Genomic DNA, 14,935 nt, shown 5'->3' on the forward strand with positions numbered 1-14,935 from the left:
TAAAATTTAATTTAAGAGATCTCGACACCACTTATGCTTCAGACGTCTCGGAGGATTTACAGGAATTGTGGGAGTGGCCAAGTTTTTTATTAATTGATTTGGGTGATTATTTAGACGGTAATGGAATCTTTTATAAAAGATTTTAGCTTCATCGTTTATTGTGTTGAGTTTTAAGTCGGTGTGTATTGTATGATTTGGCACGTAGGGTGGAGTATTCATTAGTTTTCTAAGTGCAATATTTTGAAAGGTTTGGATTTTCAAGGTATTTATCTTTTTCGCATTGCCCCAAAGCTGAAGGCCGTAGGTCTATAGTGGTTTCAATAGTGTTTTGTATATAAGCAGTTGAATTCTAATAGAGGTGTGATTATTATTGGATAATAAGAGTTTAAGTAAGCGAAGACGATGGTTTAATGATAATCTTTTTGTTGAAATATTAATTTATAATTTAGTTATCACCCCGTAGATTGTATACCATGAGTAGTATTGTCATACTGTAGATTAGCTATATAGTTACATATTTAGTATGAAAGCGAAAATGCAGAGGTGACATATTTCCAATATTATTTATGTGCATGCGGCAGTTACAAATGTTAGCTATAGGATTATTATAATATAGTTACTTATGTTAGTCGAGATATGCTACCCGTTGCCGATATACATGTTTGAGTACATTTCATATTATTATTATATGGTTTATTATTTAATGTATTAAAAATCTTTTTATTAATTTAATTTAATATTGTTTGGATTACTATTAATCTCTTTCTTTCAACACTTTTGGTTCTGATATGATGAGCCCACGTTTATCTTTGATCTAAAGCAAGGCCGAGGTATATGATTTTTGGAGAGAAGAGAATTAAAATTCCGTATAGATAATATAAAAGTGAATCTAATTGGTGCATTCGAGAGGTCAAAACTTAAAATTCCCAGTAGTTTTTAAAAGTATTGAGAAAAAATTAAAGGAATAATAGGAATTTTTAAGAAAAACTGACTTTAAACTTGACATTTTCACCAAATATTTAAAATTTCGAAAACATGATAAAATGCTCAAAATAATCAATAATCAAACTTTTTTAGTTATTTAAAGCCATGAGAAAATGTTGTAATTTTTTTTTAATTACTGTCAATACAATTTTTATCACTTAATAAAAAAGCTTGAATATTTAATTCAAGGTTCATTATAAATTGCTTTAATGGTAATTAAAAAATATTAAAGATACGCCATAAGCACGAATATTTTTTATATGCATTCAAGTTTAAATTTTGGGGAAATTCATCCAAATACCGAAAATATGCAAATTATGTTTTTGGTTAAGTTCACAACAAAATTAGAAAATAGATTGAGTCAAAAACTGGTTTTGCATAAAAATTCCAATTTTTCTCAATTATTAACCCGTCGTTGGTAGCGTCTTTTTTTTATACTCCTTTGGTCGAGTGTCTAGAGATTCTCTCAATTTTTTCAATGTGCCACAATTTTCATAATATAATATGTTCTAAATAACTAAAACATATTTCTTATGTAATTTGTATTAACTATTCTGTTAGGAGAATTTATAAACTATATATATATATATTTCAGCATTTATATTTTCTCTTATATAAAATATTTAAAATATTTTTATTTTTTACTCCTATTTTTAGATTTAATGTATCCGAAAAAGTATAGCATAACTGCTAGGCAATAAGCCGATATAAAACACAGTGGTGACCAAAATAATATCGTGGTGAGAGAATTTCAAAGAAAAGTACTGTGCATTTTTGCTTTTCACTTTTTATCAACCAAAGTCCCAAAATATAAAGCAGATTCCTTCCAAAAAAAATATTGAAGTTGAAAATCTAAATATTTTTAATATTACAGGTGTTTTTAAGGTTCTTGGTGACGATAAACATACACACATCATTGTAAAATCAATGCATCCATCGCTCCGCTCAAAATCATAAGAATAACATCGATGGCCTAACACGAAATTATCAAAAATCTATAGGTAGTGATTATTTTTCAGAGAAGATATGACCTGAATACATATATATATATATGATATATATATGACCTACATATGTCTGTATTTTATTATAACATTATGATTTATTTTATTTACAATTTAATAAAATAAAATACAACATAACAAAAAAAAAGTGTACTATTATTTAATAAATATTTTGCTACATAGGCCAGGTAGTATATAGTCAAGACAAAAATTCGTCTAGTTCTAAATTTGTTGTGCTCACTATATTATTTCATTTATATACTTGTAAATATATATTGTTTGCTACATTTTAATAATATTGGACTAGATTAAATAGATACAAGAATGTTTTTACTTAAATAAAGTCTATGACTTTTATATAAAAAAACTTATATTTTTTCAATTTTTATCGAACTCACAGAAGAGATTACACCAAATTACAAGTTAAAACGTCGTTGATAAACAAGTATAAACTGGCACTCTAGGTACTCTAAACTATAATAAATAGGAAAAAAAATGTTTTTTTTAATATATAATAAATTTAAGTTCTTTAATTAAATTATTAATTGCCTACATTGACTACAAAGGTAAAAATAGTTATTTTAGATTTTAATTGTATTTTCGTATTGTATGTAATTTCAATTCAATATATGTACAATAAAACAATATAACCTATGTAAACATTTATGTCTTCAAATTTTGCAATGCCATAAAAAAATGTATTGTTTTGCATCTTTTTCGTAGCATAGTGTAATTAGATAACACTTTTAAAGCTGTATATTATTATGATCTTGATACTTATACATATCAAATTGTTTTTTACTGAATTGCTACTTAAATATTCAAGAATTAATTGTTCCATATTATTATAATAAAATTATAAAGACGTGGATTCGTATGTAATAAAATAATCATAAATGTTAATATTTATATTTTATATTATTTTTTTTTATCGTCAAAAAAAGTATTTAAAACAATGAAATATTTAACAAAAAAGTTTTTATTGAACATTCATTTTGTAAAGTACCTACACTGAATAGAAAAAAAACAAACAAACCATAACAACTATAGTAATAATATGGTCTCTGAAATACCTACCAGATTTGGTGATATCAAAAGCCTTTATTTATCTTAGATACCTTAGATTACGACTATGACGTTCTCTATTACAAGATTAACGAAAAATTGGACATATTTATCTAGGACTTGAAATCAAAATGAAAAATTTTGATTTTAATTTCAATTTCACCTATCGATATTTGTTTTTTTTCTGATTTAAATCTAAAATATTATGTTTGCATTAAAATGTTATGATTTTTATATTGATATTTGTTGCAAAATATTAATTTTGTTGTATTATGACTTTTGATTAGATTTTCAGTATCATCTTCCTTTTTTTTCGATTTAAAATATAAATTTTACATTTTTACAATTTTTATTCTGATTTCTAGTTACGAGAAACTTATCATCGTTCCCGAGGTTGTGTTATTGGTTTAAGAAAACGAAATATTAGTTATTTAACATTATATTTACATGGTTTCAAATGGACAGCATTGTAGACCTATCAGCTATAGTTAAATTTTAAATTTAAATAATTTTTGATTTAGATATTATTACAAAAAATATACAACAATTTTTGTTTAGGTTTAAACTATTAATTTACATTTTGGAGGAGGGCACTGTAATTACAATTATACACTATGTACATAATTTGCTTTCTATATTATTTACAATTGAATTATATAGTTTTTGATCAAATCCTATTTAATTATAGTTTTGTTTCTTTTATGAGATTGATGATGCTTTTGTTACTTAATTATGGATCTAGTCTCAATGGCTGCCCTATATATTGTGGAACGAGGTATTTATTTTCACCTATAATAAGACCATATTTTAAATTTTTATTCTGAATAAATATAAATAAAAATAATAAAAATAATACATTGGTGTATTGTTATGATATTTCTTTTAAGTAACTCAAATCTTTATATATATTATACTTTGTTACCAAGGAATATAATTCTATATTTTATATTCAATTATTGAAATATTGAAATATTTTGTATTATAAATGGAAGTAGTTTTGTGTAGTCTTATTATACATTATAAGACATAGGTAAGATCCGTTACATAATTAAAAGTTAAAACATTTGTTTGCAAACTAAAAATCAATTTTATTTCATAATGTTGTTCACATCGCTTATAGTAATGGTAACACAGTTTTCGATATATGATTAATAGATTACTTATAATATAATATAAAAGTATAAAAATGCAAAAAGTATTAAGATTTTTGTTGAATATAAATATATGTATGAATAAAGCAATTATAAAACGCACTCCTTACAAGTAGTTATTTACGAGTAAGACATTGTAATATGTTTTGAGTGCATGTTTGAAGTATAATTCAATAACATTTGCGAAAAGACTATTATATACATAATATGATATGAAAATACATTTATGTGAATTTTTAAATAATACTCTTCTATATAGTATTTAGATTATTGATTATAATATAGTTGACTTTAAATAAGCGAAATAAACTATTGTAATATTAATAATGTTCAATAATAAAAATAATATAAAAAAGCTTAACACTAGGTAATAAATTTGATAGTAAAACTAAATTATGGCAATTTTGAGCTTAGGTCATCATTTTTTGTATGGTGGCAAATATTCCCTTTCTGGTACTGGTGGCTTATTATATGAGTTTACAAACTGCGCATCAGATAGGGAAGTTGATCCCGGGTATGAGGCAGAAGTTGGTGATACACCTGCTAAAGTTGAGCTTGGACCATATGATCCCACAGTACTTCCTTGACCGGGGTAAGGTGTTGTTCCTGAACTTCCAAACGGACCTTGAGAACTTGGTCGACCGTTATTGTTTACACCTGTAGTTGGGTATGATGGTGTAGCTTGTGCACCTGGGTAACTACTTGGACGTTGACTCGGGAATAGCGCACCTGTCTGTGATGGATAATTTGCTGTTGGGCTTTGTGATCCTATTTGTCCTGGGTAGTTGGCTGATGGACCTTGAGAACCAGACTGGCCTGGGTAGTTGGCAGATGGACCCTGAGGACCCGATTGACCTGGATAGTTGGCAGATGGACCTTGAGTACCTGATTGACCTGGATAGTTGGCAGATGGACCTTGAGTACCTGATTGACCTGGATAGCTGGCTGTTGGGCCTTGTGGACCATATTGTCCTGGGTAGTTGGCAGTTGGACCTTGAGAACCAGACTGTCCTGGGTAGTTGGCAGATGGACTTTGAGAACCAGATTGTCCTGGGTAGTTAGCTGTTGGGCCCTGGAGACCAGACTGACCTGGGTAGTTGGAAGTTGGCCTTTGAGAACCAGATTGTCCCGGGTAGTTGGAAGTCGGACCTTGTGATCCTATTTGTCCTGGGTAGTTGGCAGATGGGCCTTGAGAACCAGATTGTCCTGGGTAGTTGGCTGTTGGGCCTTGGGGACCAGTTTGGCCTGGATAATTTGCGGTTGGTCCTTGTGGTCCTACTTGACCTGGGTAGTTGGCAATTGGACCTTGAGGACCAGACTGTCCTGGGTAGTTAGCAATTGGACCTTGAGGACCAGACTGTCCTGGGTAGTTAGCTGTTGGACCCTGGGGACCAGTTTGGCCTGGATAATTGGCAGTTGGTCCTTGTGGTCCTGATTGTCCTGGGTAGTTTGCAACTGGGCCTTGTGGACCAGAAATTGATGGGAAGTTAGCAATTGGTCCTTGTGGTCCAGATAAACCGGGGTAGTTACCAATTGGCCCATTAGGACCAACTTGTCCGGGGAAGTTAGCGATAGGACCTTGTGGGCCTGATTGTCCTGGAGATCCTACTTTTGAGTAGTCATAAATATTAGCGTTCAAGCCATATAGACTCTCAGCAGTTGAACAATCAAACTGGTTCCACCAGACACATACAAAGTGTTGTTGATGGAATATTGTTCCATTAGGACACAAGAAATCGTATTTAATATTATTAGAACATATATGGAATACTTGACATCTGGTTTCGGTATCAGCGTAATATCCTGGTAATCTCTGGTTACAAGTAAATGAAGTATTTGGTATTTCGGATAGTATTGGGTAGTCGGTACCAGGTTCTCCGGGAATAGCAGAAAAGTCACCTCCTTCGTAAGAACCATCGTCGTTATTTCCAGCTGGTGAGTTTCCAGATCCAAAACCGTTTCCAAAACTAGAAGGTCCCTGACTACCGCCATTTCCACCAAAGAAACTGCTAGGTCCTTGTACACCTGCATTTCCACCTCCAACACTGCTAGGTCCTTGACTTCCACCGTTTCCACCAAAGAAACTGCTAGGTCCTTGTGAACCAGAAGCTCCACCACCTACACTGCTGGGTGCACCAATGCCGGTACCTCCATAACTTGGCCTGGATCCACCACCAACACCACTGCCAAAACTATTTGGCCCTTGAGTACCAACATTGTTACTTCCATAATTGCCTGAAAATAAATTGCACCGTGAAAATAGAAAACAATTAACTATTTATTTTTCACAGTAATATTTACCAGGTGCACTACCTATACCAAAACCGCTTGATCCCGGATTGCTTCCAAAACCTGTTCCTGGAGCAGATCCACTGCTACCGCCATAACCAGGAGCGTTGCCATTTCCGAATCCAGTAGTTCCTACACTGTTTCCACTTCCATAACTACCGGGAGCATTTCCACTTCCAAATCCAGTAGTTCCTGCATTGTTTCCACTGCCATAACTACCCGGGGCACTTCCACTTCCAAATCCAGTAGTTCCTGCATTGTTTCCACTTCCATAACTACCCGGAGCACTTCCACTTCCAAATCCAGTAGTTCCTACACTGTTTCCACTTCCATAACTACCGGGAGCATTTCCACTTCCAAATCCAGTAGTTCCTGCATTGTTTCCACTGCCATAACTACCCGGGGCACTTCCACTTCCAAATCCAGTAGTTCCTGCATTGTTTCCACTTCCATAACTACCCGGGGCACTTCCACTTCCAAATCCAGTAGTTCCTGCATTGTTTCCACCTCCATAACTACCCGGGGCACTTCCACTTCCAAAGCCAGTAGCTCCAACATTATTTCCACTTCCATAACTACCAGGTGCATTTCCACTTCCAAAACCAGTTGAACTTGGTGTTCCTGAACTTCCACCAAATCCGCTTGGTTTTGAACTTCCAGATCCAAAACCAGACCCGAATCCCACACCGTATCCATTACCACTCTGAGGGGCTCCTAAACTTTCTTGTCCACTTGGGCCATAGGTTGGTCGTGTATTCGGTCCAGAAGAACCATCACCAGATGAGCCATATCCAGGCGATGAACCTGAACCAGTGGGGAAGTTTCCAGGTCGTTGTGCGATTGTACTAGGGAAGTTAGCAGTAGTGAAATCTTGAGGTGCAGATGTAGGATAGGCTGTTTGGCCACCATATCCACCAGTAAAACTGGGCGTACCAGTAGGTCCGGTAGAACCAAATTGGTCAGCCTGAGTTGGGTATGATGAAACCGTTGTAGGGAATGAAGTAGGATAACTAGTGCCCGATGGCTTACCTACTAATGCATCGTTACCGTATGGTACTGCTGTAGTTGGGCCGTTCAAGGGATTTGATGGTTTGTTGTAATTATAACCACTTTGTGCCTAAAATAAATACATCAAATATATTAGGCAATGATACATATCAAATGCATTTTAAACACTTACCAATGCATAATGGGATAGTGCAAATAGGGTGCCTGAAACAAATTAAAAAATAACCATTACACAAATACTTAATTAAGTTTATTTAACCGAAAACACACACAAAATAATAGTTATTTACGTAAGTTTGGGAACTACTTAGAAATAATAGAAAAATTTAGTGCATATAATTTAACTAGATAACTGATCAAAGAGTTTAACCTTGTCGAGGTTTGAGATTGTTTTAAACATTATGTCACTTAAATTGTAGAAACTATTGTTACCTTTAATGACTGACTTCGTCAATTCTAATTTGTGAAAATCGAGCATTACCTGTTTAACAGGTGACCTCATTCCCTACATATTTTTAAGAATTTTCTCACGAAAATACCAACAATTATGCAATGAACTTTATTAGCATGTTGTAAATATTAACTAATTGCAAGATATTATTTTATACACGAATCTACGGCACCATTTACCCACTGCACCTAATTAAGTCACCAACATTCTCTTTATACTTGAAATACATTTTCAGAGAGTTTTTAAAAGAAGTACATGTACTGAAATATTATTTCCTAACAGTTAAGAAGCAATTTAATGTGTGCAATTGGTATTATTTGAATTCAACAGCTTTCATGTATTTTTAAAATAAATTTAGTTATTCTTGAATTTGTAATTCTTATATTATTCAAAGTATTTTTTTATCTTTTAGATTAAAATGAATACGATATTGGCCTAATCAAAACAAATATTACGCTTAGTTGTACTTCCTTGTATTGATCATTTAAAATTAAAATCTGATAATATTAATCTTATTCCTGATTAATGTACCTAGTATAATATTAAAACTCAGATAAACCATAGAACTGTGGAAGCATCACCGAAAAATGCAGTCAAATTATTTAAATTATTAATAAATTTCGTTGACTTTTAAGTTACCCATTAAAAAAAAAAAGAATGGAATGCCTATTTTCGTATATTAAATGTTAACAATTTAGTTGTCTCACAATCAACAAACACTGCGAAATAGCTGTTCATTATTATAATTGTATTCAATGCACTGCTGTCACGCCTAATTTGGTTGTGAAGTTAATTTTATGACGATATGTAAACTATTTAAATTTAATACAATACGCTCGTATACATTTTTTCAATAAAATTATATCACATATTATGCGATACAATCTTCTTTGTCAGAACTTACGCCTTGTTGACCACTAGGCTGTGACTTCCTTATAGTTTGACGGTATAACTCGTCATGTGGAACAATTAATCTACTCAGACGATATAATATTATTTTATTGTTGTGTAGTCTTAACAATAAGGCGAACGAAATTAACAAATATTGTAACCCGTCTGTTTAAGACCGTTTTGCAAGCCTCGGCCGTTTTAGTTTGCCGGATTCGGACAAATTGAGCAACGAAGCCGCCAGCTGACGAGACGGAGTAGTCGTCCCGTTCATCATCTCGCACGGTCACGACTTCATGCACGAGCTATGTTTGCACACTGCAGTCACCGTCGTGTTTTCTTTTGAAAACCTAGGTGAAATATAACAGTCGATATGTGTACCGTCTCCACCGGAGAGAAGAGATGTGATATATTTACATTTTATTTTATTTTTATTATTTTTAAAGATTCCCATTGTCGGTTGTGAAACGATTTTTGAAAGTTCACAAATCGCCGCCGTAGCAGGAAAAATAATAAAATTCATTCCCAAATGACATTTATCCCATGAAGTGGGTACGACACGTATTCGGGATGGGAATCTACGATAACCCTTCTAGGTCGTTTAATGCCAATTACGGCATTTCATTGCGAAAACCGTCTGCCAACGAATTGGCACACTCGTCTATTATTATTGCCACGGGATCTTATCGTAAAATGTTATTATAAACATAACTTGTGTTCGACGTGCATCCGACAGCTAATCTAATATCACGAACGCAATTATTACGATTTGCACTGTCGAAATTTCACGAAAAAAAAGAACATCGAACAGCATTTATACTATGCTTCGATACATGTAATTGGAAGAGAAACCAATAGAATTCGTGATGCTATTGATTTTATACACACAAATCCCGCACGCATATTATCTGCTGAAGTTACTTTATACACATATACAATTATAGTTGTGGCTTTATAAAAGAGCTTCAATCACGTGGTCGATTAATCATAATAATGGATCGCGCGTGTTACTATTAAAGATACTTACACAGCAACCGCAAGAAAGACGTATTCATGATGATTGGCACACCACCACCTGAAAACATAAAAAACCAAAACAACAGTATTAAAATAATATTATGATATAGTTGGGTACAGTATACAATAATATTATGATGGTAAAACGGCTGGTAAACTCATTTGACAACGTTAGGTAGCCAGGTATAGGTATATTATAGTATTATTGTCTGCGGTTGATTTAGTGCGGATTTAATTTGTCCGTGATGGTGTGCGTTTTAATGATACAACTGCATAATGGTGCAACAACAATTATAGGTAAATTTATACATGTTCTCTATTAATGATCTCTCCTGTTTGGATCGAAATCGCCCAGGCGCAGAACTAAGATTTTAATGCCCGTCGACACGTCCTTCGGGTCATCAGTTCCGATCGTTCTGTGTCAAATCGAAATGCGCACGCGCAATACATGTGTATATGATTAGGCACCTAACATGGTTAAAAAGGTGTATTTATTTTTTAATAATCGTCACCCTCCGGTCTGGTCAATGTTCCTATAACACGATAATTGCGGTGTTCAATTTAGTGGTTCATTCCAGTGTAAAATTTAAAGTTCAAGAGTAAACGCGTGTGACCGTGTAAGGTCTGCGAGATCGTTATCGAACTAGGAAAATCTGGCGGCGGCCCTTCTGTTTTAAATTGTTTGCTTACCTTCGGCCAAACGAAACGATCGTAATAACAACCGAATTGTATATAGCTTACGCCGCCGCAGCGTATCGAATTCATTGTTTTTGGAGTCTGTACGGTCAACAACTTGTCTTTGCGAGGCTAATGTGTTTTTTTTTCAAACTCGTACCTATTTTATGACCCGCGAGCTGCAACTTTATAATATGATAGCTAGCACGTCGTTTATATCGATCCGATCGGGTCGATGAGTTCATATCATTATATATTATTATAAAGTCACAACATAATATTATTATAATAATATTGTGCTCGATCGTTAAATTGTTTGTGTCACGTACCGAGGTTGTGGCGGGCTATCGATTGATCGACCCGGTGAAAATGTGAAATAAACGAGAGTAATCGATAGCGCTCCTCAACGATCTATTATATATTATGCTATGTAAATGTTACGGTGATCTTGGACGCCAAGTGATAATAGTAATAACAAGACCATTTATATTTTAATACTATTATGTTTGACCGGTGGTCATATTTTTTCCTAAAATATATGCAAAAATGTCAAATAAATACCCTCGGGTGATTTGTGAATAAAAACTGAAGCCGTTAACCCGCAGCAGAGGAATGGTCGGTATTTTTTACTGAACTGATAAACGTGAGGTGGTTGGAATCTCACTCAAAGTTATAATGATATAGTAGGCATCTTCGCGGTCTATTCTTTGTCAACATGTTTTTATTAATATTCGAATCCCAACGGCGACCCGGATCGGTCAATTCGGACGCTTGTCGTCGTGTCGTAATAACTCTACAAAACCTATACACAATATAGATAGGCTCACGTTATTGTTACTGTGAAATATGTACCTACCTATGTAAATATTACCAATTCGAGCGGAGCGTTTTGCTCGAGAATCACGTAACACACGTTTCCGAACGATTGTTCACCGCCGTTATTATTATAACACGCCACTGTGTATTTCTTCTCACACTCGAAAAATACGACCGTTCCAATTTCGGATGCGACCCAGCGAACGGTTTGAAAACGCGGCGATGATGATATTTTGCAACCGATTAATGTCAGTTAATTATACGATTTACGGGTAAGCGCCGGTGGCCGCACAATAGTATTATATATATATAGGTACCCGTGTATATTGTGTATCTATATATGTATAATAATGTGACGTTAGACGTTTGTTTTATTATTTACAATGTTTTATAATGGGAACGAACGTGGACCTGCCACACGTGCACAATAGCATATTATTATTATTATTATTATTGCGTACAATATATTTGCGTACCGAGTTACAATAATTAAAAACGAATTTCGGTCGACAAACTACCTGTATGTATAATACTATAATATTATCAGGCCGCCTGTCTCACAATACCTATGCCAGCTGTCGGTCTACCGAACCTCTCAATTTCGCTCTCTCGTTTCCTCGGACAGCGTATATTGATGGTAATGGTCGATGCAAACGAAATAGGATTGTATTCGATACCACACCGTGACATAAATCGATAATTACTTGTCTTATTTTTCGTCCTATTTCATAACGGTAAGTAATTCATTTAAATTGAAAAATTGCCTATCAAAATCGTTTTAATAGCATTTTAGTAAAAAAGAATGTTTCAAATCAAATTATAATACTATTTTCTCTGTTTTATTTACAAAAATAACTTGATGAAACACAATTATACGAATTGTTTCCTATATTATTATATACCGAATTATGGAAATTACATTTCAACCATCTCAGACGATGGCCATCGCCTTTTTCAATTCTTTTTGAATATTCTTTATTATGTTGTGATTTTAATTTTATATTTTATTAAATTAAATTAAAATGAAGCATTGATGGTTTACAAAAATTGTTTAAATGTTTTTAGTAGGTACATTTTATTACTATTGTGGTGTACGATATACTTAAGTCGCTATGTCCTTCGTAATACAAAACTTAAAACCAGATATGAAATGTCTGGTATATATAAGTGTCAGACATTGGATAATTGTTTTAAATTGTTCACATTTTTATCAAAAATAATGATTTTTTTTTGTAGTTTATCGTACTGAAAAAATAACTTATATGTTAATTACAATATTGCTTTTAAAACAATATACAGCTTGGTAAAAATTAGTGCGATGAATATATAGTGTTAATTTTGTAAGCATTTACATTTTATTCATATTTATTGATGGTTTAATATACTAGAATTATTTCAATATTTATTTTTATTTCTAACGTTTAGTTTACACATAATATATTAATTATTAATTATAAAGCTTAATATTTTAAATTCATAAACAAAAATGAAAAATGTCCATTTATTAAATTGAATTGCTAAATCTTCTTATAATAATGATGATAAAATATTTTATTGGCGATGGAAATGATAATAGTTAGTGAAACATGTAAAAATAAAGGTGAACGGTATACTCAAGTGTTGCAAGTATAAGATCACATGTTATCATATAACATCATGGTATAATCGAATAACCATGTACCAATAAGACGTATATAATAATACACCGATATAAGACATTTCTGAACGTTCATTAGTCGGTACCAAAAAGGCTACTATTATTATTTTACTACACTGCTGTTGTAAAGTAAATAATACAATATTATAATAATGGCTACAACTCGGAGAATGCATTTGGACAAACACCATATAATAATATTAGTTTTATAATTATAAAAGTTAATTATATCTTTCACACTGCTTACGAGTATAACCATTGATTTTAAATACTAATACTTGCTGTGTACTTTACGAGTACACGGGCGTATAGTATTGTATGGAAAATGTTAAGATATTGATTAGACAGCGTTTCCGCCGAAGACGAATGTATAAGATGCACGGACGAATCGCACGGTGGAAAATGATTTTATAATAACGGCAATAATGGTGGCCGACTGTATCTGTACAATAATATAGTATAATGCCTATCCGCTATTGCAGCAGTGACAAAATAGAGTCACGTCTTACCTTTTAGCCGACGAGAGGATATGACGATCGGTATCTGCCGCGGTGTACACCGCTGGTGTAGAAGTGCACAAAAAAATTAAATTCGCTGACGAATCACACTTATATTACTGTACGAGAACACACTCCGCAGACTTGAAAGCTCGACGACGCGTCGTACGAATATTATTTTTAATGGAATAAAAAAAATACACGCGGTGATGACGACGATGGCGAGCAGTGGTGTGCGTCCCTGTTGGTGCGGCGAACGGGTCGACTGTGAATGTCTGTTTCGGGAGCACGCGATTATTTATAGTAGGCCCGAGACCAAAGCTTGGCCGCCGGCCGTGGGGGCGAAACACGTCATCGGCCGTCGCCAGCGCGCGCCGCCGCAGTGGGGTCTATCCCCCCGAACGGCGTGCAGACGAGCACTTTCACGAGGAGGACGTCCGCGGAGACGCTCGGCGGCGGCGGCGGCGGCGGCGGCGTCTCGTCACGAGGTCGCGTCTGTCTTGTGCGTGCGTATGACGTACTTGCGCCTTCGACGCCGCCGCCGCGTCGTCGCCGACGGATATTGTACCCCGTGTGCGACGGGCGCTGACGCCCACGACCTGCGCACAGTCGCCGCCGCAGAAGCAGCCGTCAGCGCGTGCAGTACAAACGTCATCGCTGCGCTGTGCGATTGTTATGATGTTTTGTCGTAGGTAATACATTTTTTTCTTTTTATCGTCATTGCCGCCTTTACAATGTTTTCGTCACTCGTCCGCCGATCGGTCGCCATAAACGCATAATATTACCTATCGTATATTATCGCGTGTTGTTTAAACCTGTACACTCGTAGTTCTTAATATAACTAATAGTCAATAGAGAATATAGTTTTATATGTATTTCTGGGCAGTTCACTTGAATACGGACCGCGATGTTAACGTTCAACTCCTCCGTGAGATTTGTACTTCATACCTATACTATATACACCTATTATAGTTAGTTAACAAAACCGATTCTCGAAAAAAAAATATCACGTAAAGTTTTTGACTCGTTGCGTGCAAACACGTTATAACGTACTATTTATTTTATACATTTCAAAACTATCTCGTACATGCCTGATTATAATAACCTGCCCGTAGTCGGTAGATATCTAGACGAATGGATTCACTCGCGTTTGTCGAGGTTTTGGTGGATTTTTAAAATGTTGGGACAATCATTCCGATCCGAACTATGTCATATAGGTACCTACCATAATAGTTGGTACAAAATTAAGTAAAAAATATATATAATTATATGTACTGAGTGATATTTTTAAAGGTAAATATTTGTTTTCTAGAAATATATTATCGTTTTGAGAAATATTTTTGAAGTTAAAAAAACTTTTTCCTCTTTTTATCGTTTTTCTTTTAAGCTTGTCTTTTATTGAATTCGTTTATTCATCTGTACTTTACATAATT

General features: G+C 34.1%; 1 protein-coding gene across 1 annotated transcript; it reads right to left on the reverse strand.

Annotated features, from left to right (window-relative positions):
- Window positions 1–4,122: 4,122 nt before the first annotated feature.
- Window positions 4,123–13,783, reverse strand: LOC111037072 (collagen alpha-1(I) chain-like). The gene is made up of 5 exons (XM_022319435.1): window positions 13,515–13,783; window positions 9,868–9,915; window positions 7,674–7,705; window positions 6,506–7,610; window positions 4,123–6,439 (listed from the first exon to the last, which is right to left on the reverse strand). The coding sequence occupies exons 2-5, from the start codon at window positions 9,893–9,895 to the stop codon at window positions 4,623–4,625; spliced, it is 2,982 nt and encodes a 993-aa protein (XP_022175127.1). The 5' UTR covers window positions 9,896–9,915; window positions 13,515–13,783; the 3' UTR covers window positions 4,123–4,622.
- Between the last annotated feature and the right edge of the window lie 1,152 nt (window positions 13,784–14,935).

Source organism: Myzus persicae, unplaced genomic scaffold, assembly GCF_001856785.1.
Source record: "Myzus persicae strain clone G006 unplaced genomic scaffold, MPER_G0061.0, whole genome shotgun sequence".
Classification (NCBI taxonomy): domain Eukaryota; kingdom Metazoa; phylum Arthropoda; class Insecta; order Hemiptera; family Aphididae; genus Myzus; species Myzus persicae.

Coding starts and splice junctions, on each gene's coding strand:
- LOC111037072 (XM_022319435.1), bottom strand. CDS start 9,895: ATGAATACGTCTTTCTTGCGGTTGCTGT. Junction 7,706..9,867: donor GTCTTTCTTGCGGTTGCTGT/GTAAGTATCTTT, acceptor AATTTGTTTCAG/GCACCCTATTTGCACTATCC. Junction 6,440..6,505: donor TGGTATAGGTAGTGCACCTG/GTAAATATTACT, acceptor ATTTATTTTCAG/GCAATTATGGAAGTAACAAT.